Below are 14,177 nucleotides of genomic sequence, written 5' to 3'. Positions count from 1 at the left end.
GGGGTTACTATTTACTAATCAGGAAAGTGATAATGCTCGCCTAAAGCTTCCATTATTTATTTGTAGCACAAATACCACACATCCCTGGACATAAGTTGAACACTATTTTGTTTTGTTTATATTTTGCTCCAGTATTTACCAGTTTGGTCAGGCAAGTAGCGAGGCTGTGTCTGTACTGGACGGAGTTGTGGTGCTTGTAGGAATGTGCCATCTTCAAATTCATTTCTTTGTTCTCTGTTGGAGAGGCTGATGTCAGATGCTCCATACTCAAGACCTAAATGATTGTAATAGGGCTCTAAATCTGGACTGTAGAGTCCATAATGATGATCTTCCTGATTTGGCTCATATTCATAGCCAGGCCTTTCTCGAAGTCCAGCCTCACTCCTGGCAACATTGCACAGCTGAGCAAAGTCCTCTGGAAGGAGAGAGACATAGAAAAGAGGTTAATAAAAGGACCATCTTCTCCTGTATCAACCTGCCCCAGTAATGCAATGATCACTAGTGGCCTTTCTCCAAGTCCCTCTGCCATTTGTGGTGAAGTGGGTGGTGACCAGGGAGAGGGACTTTTCTGTGGTGGTACCCCAAATTTTGGAACGCTCTTCCCAGGCTCAACCACATCTGCAGAGCACCAGGTTGGGGAAGACTGTAATCTTCAGCACCTGTTCAATTTGCCCATGAAAAAGTTTCTCATGTCCCAGGAGGAATCTTTTAAATTTTTCATATATAGACACACACACACACACACACACACACACACACACACACACATATATATATATATATTCTCAAGGCTTCTCTTGACCCTGACGATCAAGGAAACTGTAATCCACAACAGAAGGCCACTGAGATGGTACAAAATCAGATTTGTGACACAGGCTGGGCAGAATAGGTCACAGGATGCAATTACATGTAACAATAAGCCAGAATTCTGGAGAATCCTGGCTTATTGTACATGAGCAATGTGTGCAGGTGTGTGCTGCTTGATTGTTCCCGCTTGGCTTCTCCTGCCAGGTATCTAAAGGAACCAGAAACTAACCAAGAGACAGAAGCATAGCATTATGTCTAGGCAAGGACTCTTGACATGTTGCTCCCAAACAAGCCAGGAATCAGCTTCTGATTCTGGCTTTTTATGGGAGCCTCTTCTCCCCAAATCCTAAGTGACTGGTGCATTCTCACCAGAGGACCTGGGGGGGCAGAGTGCACAATCCTGACTCCAGGCCTCTCCGTAACGGCAGCAGCATTCTGTGTATGTGGTTCGTTGCCCCAGCAGTGGCTCATTACAGATGTAATTGGAAACTCTCTCCCAGCAGATGTCCAAGTGAATGTCATGTTCATCTACATCATCTGTCAGTGAAAGAAACAGAAAAAGCCACTGGAAGAAAGCAGAGGAAAGTGAGATGACCAGAAGTGTGGCCGCAACCAAATTTATGTGCTGGGCCATGTATCACTCTATATTGCACCTCATGACCTATAATCACAATAATCTCTACAGCAGCCTTCCCCAACTTGGTGCCCTCCAGATATATTGAACTACATTTCCCACCATTCCTGACCTTTGGCCTCGCTGGCTGCCTGGGGCTGATGAGAGTTGAAGCCTAAAACATCAGGTTGGGTAAGGCTGCTCTACAGGGTTGGGTTTGTTTGCTTTTTACTTTAGCTTTGTGGCAGAATTTGGAATTGTTACAATATTGGCCTGGGGAAGGAGGGTTGGGACTTAATAACACTGGGGACCAATAGGTCTTTAAAAGAAGACAGAAACACAAGAAGGGGCTGTGACTTATGCTGAAAGAAAATGAACCACAGATGGGTAGAAGAACTATGGCCCAGTGGTGCAGCCCACATGTTATATAGAGAAGGTCAAGTCCTTGAAATTTCTTGTTGAAAATATTAGATATTGAGGCTGGGAAAGCCCACTACATCAAACTTCTACTAATCAGAATAATCAGTATTGGGCTGGATGAACCATTGGTCCACAATAGGTCCACAATTGGTCCACAATTGGTCCACAATTGGTCCACAACCATTGGTCCACAATTGGTCCACAATTGGTCCACAATTGGTCCACAATAAGCTGATCCTTTATTTCTACATTTAGGAAATGGTTCATATTTATCTATGTAAGCTATTTTTATCCCACCCTTCAGCACGAGTGCTTTCAGGGTGACTAACAAATCCAAAGGTTCTCCCCCTACTCCTTTTATTCTCACCTCAACCCTGTGAAGTAGGTTAGGCTGAGATCACCCAGGGAGCTTCATGAGGGGGTGGGGATTTGAACCTGGGTCTCCGTGGTCCTAGTCCAATACTCTAAACTAGCCTTCCCCAACATGATGACCTCCAGATGTGTTGGACTGCAACTTCCATCATTTCCAGCCAACATGACCAAGAGCTGGGAATGATGGGACCTGCAGTCCAACATATCTGGAGGGCACCAGGTTGGGGGAGGCTGCTCTACATACAGGCTACAACACACAGGCTCTCATATGTTCCATATTTTTCTTTGCCATCATGTATCTTAGACCTTGTCTTTTTTGATTAAACAAAACATTAATGTCTCAGAGTTCTTTCAGAACTATTAAGACCTGCTTTTAGAGGCCATTTTGTAAAGACCCACCTGCAGTGCTGGATATGTTGATGCAGCGGTTGCGGGTTGCATCCAGCACCAGGGGGAGGCTACAGAAGCAGTGGTAGGAACCAGCTGTGTTGAGACACTTGCCATTTGCACAGGCCTCTTCATTCTCACACTCATCTAGATCTGCAGCCACAGGAGTTCAGCAGAGAGTTAACACCAGCAAATGAAGAGACTGACCTTCAACCCTCCCACACAGATAGTTTTCCCCAATCAGGTGTGCATAGGATTTCACACTGCACCTTGCTCACCCCATCTGATGCTTTTCAATAAAGGCATCATTCCTTACACATGCTGTGGGCAACTCTACAAAGAATGTATATCAAGCAGCCAGAAAGAGGCTTCTCACCGACACATTCAAGCCTCCTGGGGTCATAGAAATATCCAACACGGCAGAAGCAAGTGTAGCCCGGCACTGTGTTCACACAGTGTCCGTTACGACAGACCTCAAGGCCAAACATTTCACACTCGTCAGCATCTATGGAGAGAGAGACTTCACCAGACACAGAAAACAAGCATCTAAGGCCAATGGGGATCTTGCCCAATTTATTCCCAAGAGTGATGATTTTCAAACTGTCTATCTTCAGAGAACCCTTTTCACACCAACTTGTCTGCTACAGAACTCCTGTCTGTTTTCTGTAGAACCCCTGCCTGTTGCAGATGATTCTGGTATGCATTCCAGGGTACATACTAATTTTATGTGGGGTGCTGCACTTGTCAGACCTGCTGTTCCTCATCATTGCCCTGAGTGAACTGAGAGTGCATCCAAAACACACCCTCCTGCAGCTGCATGTTGCTGGCAGAAATGTGTAGTTTTTAGATTAGTTCATTTATTTGTTTGAACCTTAGGTCATAACAAAAGACATAAAATGCACAAAACTGCAAATTACAGTGGTGAAGGTATTTACGCAATAGTGCTTAAATTAAAAAAACACTTTAGCACAATTAAAGAATTGACAGACAATGCTGATTTTAAAAATGGCGCGCTCACATCTGTTCCTCCCCACATGGCAATGTTACACCCAGTAGTGTGAACGGGATATAGTGGCATGTACACACACGAAAGTACCATATCCCCTGAAGTATAAAAATCAATTGCAATTCTACATGTAGGTTACAGTGAAAGAGCAATGAAAGTAGTGCTAAGAGCCATCAGCCTGGAAGCGCCCTAATGCTGGTTTTAATTAGAAAACTTCTGGGGTTCCCTCGATAAAGGTCTGGGAACAAATGGAATACATTCCCAAATAATTATTCGATTTGAAAAACTGTTCCTCCTCTTCTAGAGGGCAGATATCAGCCATGAATCTTCAGTCCTCAGTTCAACACTACCCCCTTAGTCCTGGCAAGGGAAAGATCCTAACATTCAAAACCTTACTCTCATCCAACTGCATGTTTATAATAGTCATATACTGGAGTGAATGAATTACTTTATGAATCTGCTGTTATGAACCTGGCCAGTTATTAAGATCTTTGGGAGAGGGCCTCTTGAGGACTCCATTACCCACAGAGGCCTGGTTGTCAGGTATGCATGAAAGGGCTTTCTCCCCTGTTGCTCCCAAGCAGTGGAATGCGCTCCCTCAGGAACTACAATTGATCCCCACGCTCTTGGCTTTTAGAAAGCGTGTGAAGACACATCTTTTTAATATAGCCTTTTAAATTATGTAGTTACTGCTTTTAGTAACGTATGGCTGTGAGAGCTGGACTATAAGGAAGGCTGAGCGCCGAAGAATTGATGCTTTCGAACTGTGGTGCTGGAGAAGACTCTTACGAGTCCCCTGGACTGCAAGGAGGTCAAATCAGTCCATCCTAAAGGAAATCAACCCTGACTGCTCATTGGAAGGACAGATACTGAAGCTGAAGCTCAAATATTTTGGCCACCTAATGCGAAGAGAAAACTCTCTGGAAAAGAGCCTGATGCTGGGAAAGACTGAAGGCAAAAGGAGAAGGGGACGGCAGAGGATGAGATGGCTAGATAGTATCACTGATGCAATGAATATGGACTTGAGCACGCTCCGGGAGAGAGCGCAGGACAGGAAGGCCTGGCGTGCTATGGTCCATGGGGTCACGAAGAGTCGGACACGACTGAACGACTGAACAACAACAAGTTACAGCTTTACAGTTTTTAATGTTCTTCTGTTTTGTACTAAGGTTTTATTGTTTTAAGTTGTTGTTCACTGCCTTGATGGCTTTGTAGCAAATAAGCTGGTATATAAATATTAATAATAAACAATACTTTTTAAAAAATTGACTTGAAACACCCCTTGGCATGTCTAATGCAGAGGTAATGATGTTGCTACAATCCCTCCTCTTCATGATCTCCTACCATATTAGATCTTTTCACCTCTAGAAGCCCCAGAACTTAGGTTATTTCTGTCCATTTTATTATTAGTTGTGGCGGCATCCTTTGCTTCTATTCTCCACTATAATCTTTAAATTGAGTTCTATCTTTTTTTCCATATGCCTTTCCTAGAGATAGAGATTGCCTATGGATTAGTTATTATTTCCTGGCATGATTTCTTACTATCTGACCATTTGTTGTTTATAACCACATTCTGTATAGACCTATCCCCAAATCTAAAGGTAGTGGTTTCTTCTGAAGCCTTTTTTCTCAAATATTTTGGCAAGTTGGATTACAACAGTTTTGTGGAGTATCCAAACACCCACCCACCCATACACATACAATAGATAGAGAGAGAGAGAGAGAGAGAGAGAGAGAGAGAGAGAGAGAGAGAGAGATACAGTATCTGTGTGTTTCCCCTTTCCATGGCTAATAGCAGCTTGCAGGGAGGGGTCATTTCCATAAGAAAATGGTGCAGGAGTGGGGAAAAGGGTTGAATTCCTTCTCTCCAGATGCTGCAGCCCAAAGTGGCCATCTTCACTCACTGCAGCTGCTTTTAAGCCAAGAAAAAAGAGGTTGAGGGTTCCTGTCATGGATGTTCCACATTGTATTTACTTTAGTCTTCAGATACTTGGTAGAGAAAGAGAAAGGTATACCTGTGTAAGATGTCTGTCCAAAGATGAGCGTCCCTTCCACAGGGATATAGCCCTTGCCACTGGGGCAAATCTCAATATATTCCACTGGCAAAAATGGAGAAGAGGAGAAAAAAAAAGCCCAACAGGGAAGGGAAACACAAAAACAGAAGGCAGATTATTATAGCACACAACTGGTATACAAGCAAGCTGGGGTGTCCCCTCTCTGGGTATGCCCAAGAAGAAAATACTACAGAGCAATATAGCATACCTGAGCTAATGACAGGGCATGGATGTGTTTCGCAATTGTCTCCCCAGGCTGCTCCTTCAGTGCAACAGCATTCCTCCTTGGTGGTGTTGTTGGCCAGGACGCTGTCACATAGTGGGACGTCACTGATATAATAGTAGCACTCCTTCCGCTCTGAGCTGCCAGGATGCAAAGATACAGGTCTTACAGGATCCCCTGAAAATAGAGAGAAAATGTAACAGAAGCAGCTGCTGATAACATTCTGTTGGGCAATTTGCCAGAACTCTGGAATTCTATGAAAGCTCCTAGAGCACAGGTGGGCAACATGCAGTCCCTGCAGCCCCCCGTGCAAAATTCAGGGAGACCCCCCCCAGTGTAAAGGAAGTTTTTTTTGCAGACAAAATGGCATCTGAAACTGCTTGGCAAACTAATGTTGACTCTTTGGGGATTCTGTAACAGCTACAGATGCCATTTTGTTTTTATTTATTATTATTTCCCCCCATTTTTGGCACCCATGTGGATGTGTGTCTGGTCCACAGAGGGAGCAAAAATGGCCCTTGAGCCTCCCAAAGTTGCCTGCCCTGTCCTAGAGCTTTCCCGTTGTTGAAGACAGTCTGGGAAAGCATGGCATCCTAAGGATTTTGACATATAATTAATTCAGCACAGTAAACACATACTAAATTTCAGTACTATAAAGTGTTTCACATACTCCAAAATTTTTCACTGGGGGTTGTCTGTTCATTGCAAGTATAGCCCAGTTTAGCACTGGCTGTGCTACATATTGTACCTGGAAAAATGCAACCCCTCCCCCCCACACACACAGCAAGTGATTGCTCTCACAATTGCTATGTGGAATGTGGATGTGCAAGTGTCACGGGCTTCTGTCAATTGCTATCTCACACATCAATAGTAACAAGCAACATAATTTTCCTTCTCCCCATTGTATGCCATTTTGTGAACTTTGTTTATTTACATTTTTTAATTATTATTTGTAAATGTTTTCAATACTCCTTGGATAGTGGAGCACTGATTCAATACTAGCTTTGCAGGGAGGTGTCAAATCAGGAAGGCTACCCACTCACAGTGCATTGTCTAGCCATTTTAGGAACCCTTAAATTTATTTTTGAAGGCTGTGTGCACTTCCCCAGTGTGCAAAGCCAATGCCTGAATGGTCTGATCAAAACCCATTAAACAACAACAATGCATAGTTGCAAACAGCAGCATGGCCAACCACCGCTCTGCAGTAAACCTGCCTCCCATTCAATATGTGGGGATGGGACATCACTCCAGATCAGGGCTTACAGGAGTCTCATACTAAGAATAAAACTTGGTTGGGGCATACATTTTGGGGTCAGGCAAAAAAGCCTTAAGAAAAGCCTCAAGTTTCAATTCACTGGCCATAGACATATTAAAAGATGTTAAGCCATGCCTTCCCACATAGGAGTTAATCCATTCCTGACTGCCTTTGCTCACTGGCCAAGATGACTCAAATATCAGTGCAGAACTATGTTTCGAAGTGAAGCCGTGTGTGAGTAATTCTTCTTCTGAGTCAACTAAATCAAAAGACCCTGTCAGTTTGTCTGATTAGCAGATCACACTGTACATGGTGCTTACGCAAGAAAGCTAACTTTGAATGTTAAGAACATAGAGTTAAGAACCTTTCTTTCACATCAGGAGTTCAGAACCTCAGTCCAGGGGACAAATCTGGCTCTCCTGGGGTCCAAATCCAGCCCCCAAGGATTCCCGAGACAGACAGCCCCCCTTCCCCATGTCTCACCCACTTTACAATGATCATTTGTGGTTTCCCAGCTCTGTGAAGTATTTTCCTTATTCTGAAAGGTTGAAATGCATCTCCTAATGCATAGTTACTGGAAGTAAAGCTTTAAGCTAAAATATGCTGGTATTTTTGTTTTGCGGGGCTCTGCCCCTTTTGCCTTTGGGCTCACCCGCCACTGGAATGCGGCCCCCGAGAGCTCCTCCAAAATAGAATTTGGCCCTTGGGCTGAAAGAGGTTCAACACCCCTGTTTTACACAGACCCACAAAAATAAACTTGTGGTTCCTCTGGCTTAGAGCAGTGCCTCGAATTCTGCCTTGCATTGCTCTGCCCAGCGAACTCTCACCCATGCCTGCTCGGGGGCGGCACTCCCCTGCTTCTGTGTCATACTCCTCGTGGTCACTGGGACACAGGCACAAGAAGGCTCCTTCTACGTTTTCACAAAGGGCAGTCCCACACACAGCAACCATCAGCTCACATTCATTCACATCTGCAAGATACATAATCAGGTCCATCAGTACTCCACATAGTCATATTAAGTATCCATACACCCCTCCAATACTTTCCCCACTTTCTATCCCTTCCTCTCACATAAGAAGCAGGGCCCTCCATTTGACTTGTTCTTAGAATGTTAATTTCTAAGAGACAATGGGCTTCTCTATATTAAGCGAAAATCCTGCATCCTTACTGGGGCTTTCTTCTTCCAGAGTCTTTCCAGATTTACAGTGGGCTCCTTTAGATGGCGAACGTGTGATTTAGAATTGAAAACTTCCCTTCTCAGCAATGCTATATATGGTCAATGAAATGGCGCTATCTAGTGACTTAATTCTAGCGCTATACCAGATTTACACATTGCCAATATCGTGCCATTTCCTTTCATTATAGCTTATCTCCAATCTTTCTGAAAGCAGGATAAAGGGGGGATAAAGGGAGAAAAGCATGGGAGATGTCCTGGAGGTTGACGATGTCATGTAAAGGACCTACAAACTTCTGTGAGTGACCAATCACAAATGTGCAATAAATCGCTCATGTAGAGAAGCTCTTAGAGATGTGAGGGCAACAAATCTGTGCTTTATAGCATAGGTTGCAGCCACCCTTTCTCCTGGTTGGGCTCTGAGTGCACAAATATGCCCCTCTGGAAGCAAAGCAGCTAGCAGGGAGGGGGGAGCTTCCAGGGAGGCAGGGGCATGAACAGGAAAAGGATTAAGAAGTGCTACAATAGCCATCTTCAAATATTTGAAAGGCTCCATAAATAATGCAGCAAACATGTTTTCTGCTGCTCCAGGGGGCAGGACCTGAACCTATGGGTTCAAATCACAAGAAAAAGGATTTAATCTAAACATTAGGAAGAAGTTCCTGACAAGCTGTTTGATAGTGGAACAGATTGCCTCAGGTGGTGCACTCTCCTTCATTAGAGTTCTTTAAGCAGAGGCTGCATGGCCGTCAATCGAGGATGCTGTAGTAGTGGATTTGGGAATCAACAGTGAGTGGACTGGATGATCTCTGAGGTTCCTTCCAGCTCTGATTTGGCGCCCTCCTCCCACCTGTCCCCTTTTTGCATGAAATTGCCTCTCTACCCTGTTGTGTTGTACCTACCCAGTATGACTTGCATTCTAACATGTGGGTTGTGCTGTCATCACTTCGAGATAGCCCTTTGGAAATGGAACTAAGTCTTGCAGGTTCACCCAGGGGCTACTTTCACCTTCAGCCCGATCACTGTGGCATAATGGCCCAATCACAAAACACTGTTTATTACCAGTGATTATGAGAGCCTGGACTTTTATGGGAGAAGAATGCAAATATCATATCAGAAACATGAACAGATCTGTATCTCCCTAAAGCACAAATGGATCTTGGGCCCACATGTTGGAAAGCTGTCAGCATCTAGAACAAGGAAGTAACGTGGAACTATGAATGCTGAGTGACTCTTACCAATGCAGTCATGGCCTGAAGGTGAGTTTTCATAGCCACGGTCACACAGACAACGGAATGAGCCATCTGTGTTGTCACAGAAGCCATGGCTTCCACACAGTGTCTCATTGGCACATTCATCAATATCTGTGAGAAACAAGGGTAAATGTATCAGTGTGGAGTCTGTTTTTAAGTGAGGCTAATCCCACTCTGCTCTTGTATCCAGTGGTGTAGAGGAGCCAGGGCTCACAGGGACGCAGCACTGGGACTCTGCTGTCATCTGCCACCCCCTCAGAATTCTCTGTTCCCTCTGAGCTTAGCTGTAATTCTCACAATAGCTGGGGGAGGGCGGGTGGGAATGAATTTTCCCAGCAACAATATATGTTCCCAGTTGTGATGCAAAGTCTTTAGGAGTGGCTTGGTCTTGAATGGGTAATTAAAAGCCATTAGCTTTCCAAAAGACCTGCTCCTGGCGGAGATGAAAACTGCTAGAACTGGTTTGTTCTTATGGATCAACACATCTGCTAGCATATTGGACTCACCTTGGGGGCATGGCTATAGGGACTGTCATGATGAATGTCTGCACTTCAACATTTACCACTGCACCACTGGTTACACCTCAGTCACATGCTAGCAATCTGCCTTTTGCACTGACATCTCTAGCTCTGGTCAGAAGTTTGCACAAGAAGAGGAAAGAATTCCATGAACTAATTTTAAACAAACATGGCCTCAGTATCATCTGAGAGGGTACAGATGGCCAAAGCCGAGGAAAGCAAAACCAGATGACATACTGAAGAATTAAGGAGTCAGGAGGAATGGGCAGCCACAGGCTGTTTTATGGGGAAAATTGGAAGGATGTGTAATGATGGGTAAGGAAAGAAAGGACAAGCACAGGAAGCACAAGTAGAAATAGGATAAAAAATTGCAGATGATTTATACGTATTTGTTAAGAACAGAGATACAGGCAGTATGTGGCTGTGTCAATGATGCTGGGAAATGGCCAGATCAAAGTAAACATATTGTCTCATTGTGCAAAGGTGCTCAACTGCACTTAACCTCTGTTGGTTTAACTTTCAGGGCAGCAGGGACCTTGGACATAAGTAACTTGGCAGCTTCTCAGCTGTAAATACATCTCAGAAATAGCCCAAGAACTGATGCCTCCATACTGGACAAGACTTTCACCTCCTCTCCCTTGGCAGTTGGAGTCCTCCATTAAAGAGGCTCTTTCTTGACCTGAGTTTTTCCAGAAATGGAACCCACCAATGCATTCCCCAAATGATGTGTGATGGAAACCAGAAGAACATCCCATAATGCAGTGATATGAACCAAATGTGTTCTGGCATTGCCACGTGCCACAGACAGCATTCTCGTATTCTTCGCACTCATCCACGTCTGTCATCCAAGGCAACGCATTTCAAAAGAAATCAGAAAGACAAAGATAATAAGGGACTCTGTATCAACAGGGCATGGGAGATAAAAGAGCACATGCAAAAAACAAAACAAAACATACATCTAAACCTCAAATGGAATCCTGATAAAAACTTGCACTACTGCCATGGTTATTGTGCTACACAAGTGCCTCTAGCACAACCTGCATTGCCCCCAAACCCAAAGAGCCCAGAAGTGTGGGCCCAAAGAACTTGGAGCACCATCATTCCTGGGACAGATAAGACATCCTTAGAAGACTGACCTTCAGAGGGAGCAGGAATAAACAGAGCATTTTCCCAGGTGCTGGGGGCAAGGGGAGATGTCTTCCGATGCAAACAGTAGCTTCAGATGAGTTATTTTCATCAGGACCTCAAGCTTGTGGGGAGGTTAAATTCCTGCTCCCTGCTTGGTGCAACACTGATAATTATCACCCCACACCACCACGATTGCTATTTCACTTTTAAATGCACATGAAATGCAAAGACGCATCATGTCTAGTTTGGCTCCGAATGGTAGCCTTTTCTCCTCCTTCAGAGGTCAGTTCTTACCTATACAGTCATCTGTCTCCTGGGAATGCTTGAAGCCAGTTTGACACAAGCATCTGTAAGATCCTTCTGTATTGAGGCACTGGCCACGCAAACACCTGGACTGGTCTGCACACTCATCTACATCTGGAGAACAGAATGGAATACAACATAAAAGGCACAGAATCCATATTAAAACTTCTTCAAAATAACCTGAAGTAACATTGAAATGGGAAGGCAGAATACCAAGAGAGAAATAGGAAGGGCTGACAAGGAGTGATGGGTGAGCTTGCCTGGGCCCAATTCAAATGAGTTAATATGAGCCTAATATAAGCCCAGGCACAATTCCGATGGAAGGCATTAGGGAGTCTCACAGCTACATAGAATCATAGAATAGTAAGGTTGGAAGAGGCCTACAAGACCATTGAGTCCAACCCCCGGCTCAATGCAGGAATCCAAGTCAAAGCACCCCTGACAAGTGGCTGTCCAGCTTCATCTTGAATGCCTCCAATGTGGGACAGCCCACCACCTCCCTAGGTAGCCCTCTCAGATCCCAAACATACTTTCCCTCAAACCTGTCTTTACAAATGTGGATAGCGGTGGGGAGATTTCATGGCAGTGGGAGCATCCATTGATACTGGGAAGCATTGAGAACATTTCCCATATGACCAGGGTCAACAGATGCTAGGAACATAGGAAGCTGCCTTCTACCAAATCAGACTAGTTCAGCTAGTCCAGTACTGTCAACACTGACTAGCAGTGCCAGTGGCTCTTCAGGGTTTCAAGGCAGGGGTTTTTCCAGTCCTGCCTGGAGATTTCGAGATTAAATCTGGGACCTTCAGCATGCAAAACATGTGCTCTGTCACTGAGCTATGGCCCCTCTTTCCCTCTCCTTGTGGGAGAGCTAGGCCTTAAGCTTCCAGTGTCACAAGGGGCTCCTTCACACTGAGCTTTTCTCCTGTGATTGAGATTGCTCCTTCAAGGACGTTTGCGGGCTCTTTACATGATGCTGTGATCATTCAAGGCGTCTCCTGCACTAAATGCCCTTTGTTCTGTTTTTAAATAGATCGCAGATAATGAGCTATCAAATTACCCCATTGTGTTCCGCTTCAGTTTCCTCCATGAAAAGAGTAAAAGCAGTAAGAAGAGGAGCGAGATCAATGAAAGATAATGGAAGACCCAGATATGGGCAGAAGGAGGGGGAAGGGGATGGGGGAAAAGGAAGCATGTGAAAAAGGGAGTCGTTGTGATCCTGCATTTAAAACAGAAGCAGAAAGCCCCGTTTCAAATGCAAGATTTTAGGCTGGTTGAGAGATGCCCAAGGGCTCCCCCACTAACCTGCCTCACAAGGGAAAGTTTGGAAAAGTGTGGGGTTGGTGATGTTGAATTGAACTGCTTCTGAATTGGGCCTGAACTTTAAAGGGACCTGGGATCAGTCTCGAAGGGGCACAGTGTGGTGGTGGGGTGAAATTCTTGCATTCCTTTACAATCCCCCTTCCATGATAAGATCTGGTCCTATCACTATTGGCAAGAAGCACACAAGAGGGCAGAGTGGCTAACTTCTAGGAATGTACCTTGGCAGCTGACTCCACCAGCAGCGTTTGAAAAGCCGAGAGCACAAATGCAGAAAAAGGATCCATGGCTGTTCAGGCACTCGCCATTGGGGCTGCAGATGCCACTGTCCAGGCACTCATTCAGATCTACAGGAGGGCAAAGAAAATTACAGTCAAGTCGCTCAGACCAGGTGCTTATGATTATTCTTAGCTGACGTATATGTTAGTCCCTAAACATAGCCTTAAAAACAGGCAAACTATCCTCCCACCCAGCAGCAAGGCTCTCTGCATCCTGAATCTTAAGCCACAGGCATCTACTGTATCTGGAAGGGACAACATACTATAGGAGACTGAAAGAGGAAACAGGGAACTGGGCAATATTTTGGTTGATTGTATGGAAATGCCCTTCCAAGGGCTCCTTCACACAAAGCTTTCTTTTTAGTGCAATTGTCATTCTTTGGTCATGGTTTTTCCTGCATGTTTTACACAATGTCATTGCCCTGCAGCTGTTGTCCCGCATCTTCCCCTTCATTTTGCTGTGTTATTTCTTAATGGGGAAAATGCAGTATTTTCTTGGGTAGCGCAATCCAACCGCCACCTCCTGCCTGTCTACTTCTGTTGTGGTGCAATGAGCCACTTTTGTATCGGCGGTTGTTGTGGGGGGGGGGGTTATAACCTGTGACATCAATGAGGTGGGAGTGTCACCCTGCCTTTTGTCTCTTTGGCATTCTGCTATTGGTTGCCTGCAGAGCACAACGTGGAGGGAGTCTGTAAGCCTGGAAGAGCGTCTTTGCTGGCTCTCCTCCATTTCTCCTACTTGTCTGCTCCCCCCCCCCCCCAGCAGTGCTTCACAGTGGGATCAGGGGATTGCTCTGCTCTGCAAGCGCTGCCTGGGAAAACTTTTAACCCTCTCTATTCAATTCCCAGGGTGGGGGAAGCAGACTTCCAACGTTGTGAAAGTACTGTGGAATACAGTGGCCAAAGTAGGGATCGGAGGCAGTGGAAGTGAAAAGGGAAGGCAAGGAAGTTGAAATGAAAAAGTTCATGCCGAGAGGGGTGAGGAGCTATCCCAGAGGGAGTGGCCAGTGGGGTGTATAATGCTGCTGACATCCAAAAACATCCCACCAGGCTCCACCCACCAGT

General features: G+C 45.1%; 1 protein-coding gene across 1 annotated transcript in view; it reads right to left on the bottom strand.

Annotated features, from left to right (window-relative positions):
• Positions 1-14,177, bottom strand: part of LTBP2 (latent transforming growth factor beta binding protein 2) — a 201,775-nt gene that overhangs the window by 5,436 nt on the left and 182,162 nt on the right. Inside the window, exons 23-33 of the mRNA XM_084842380.1 lie at positions 13,056-13,181; positions 11,506-11,628; positions 10,790-10,921; positions 9,551-9,676; positions 7,965-8,108; positions 5,868-6,059; positions 5,621-5,704; positions 2,976-3,104; positions 2,612-2,752; positions 1,177-1,344; positions 140-415 (exon numbers count right to left, since the gene is read on the bottom strand). Of these exons, the coding sequence (XP_084698506.1) occupies positions 140-415; positions 1,177-1,344; positions 2,612-2,752; positions 2,976-3,104; positions 5,621-5,704; positions 5,868-6,059; positions 7,965-8,108; positions 9,551-9,676; positions 10,790-10,921; positions 11,506-11,628; positions 13,056-13,181 (1,641 nt within the window). The remainder of the gene's footprint in view (positions 1-139; positions 416-1,176; positions 1,345-2,611; positions 2,753-2,975; positions 3,105-5,620; positions 5,705-5,867; positions 6,060-7,964; positions 8,109-9,550; positions 9,677-10,789; positions 10,922-11,505; positions 11,629-13,055; positions 13,182-14,177) is intronic.

Source organism: Heloderma suspectum, chromosome 1, assembly GCF_057233095.1.
Source record: "Heloderma suspectum isolate Gila_16-S chromosome 1, 16-S_ref, whole genome shotgun sequence".
NCBI classification, from domain to species: Eukaryota; Metazoa; Chordata; class Lepidosauria; order Squamata; family Helodermatidae; genus Heloderma; species Heloderma suspectum.
Note: the sequence above shows the minus strand (reverse complement) of the source record. Positions and strands in the feature narration are given on the sequence as shown.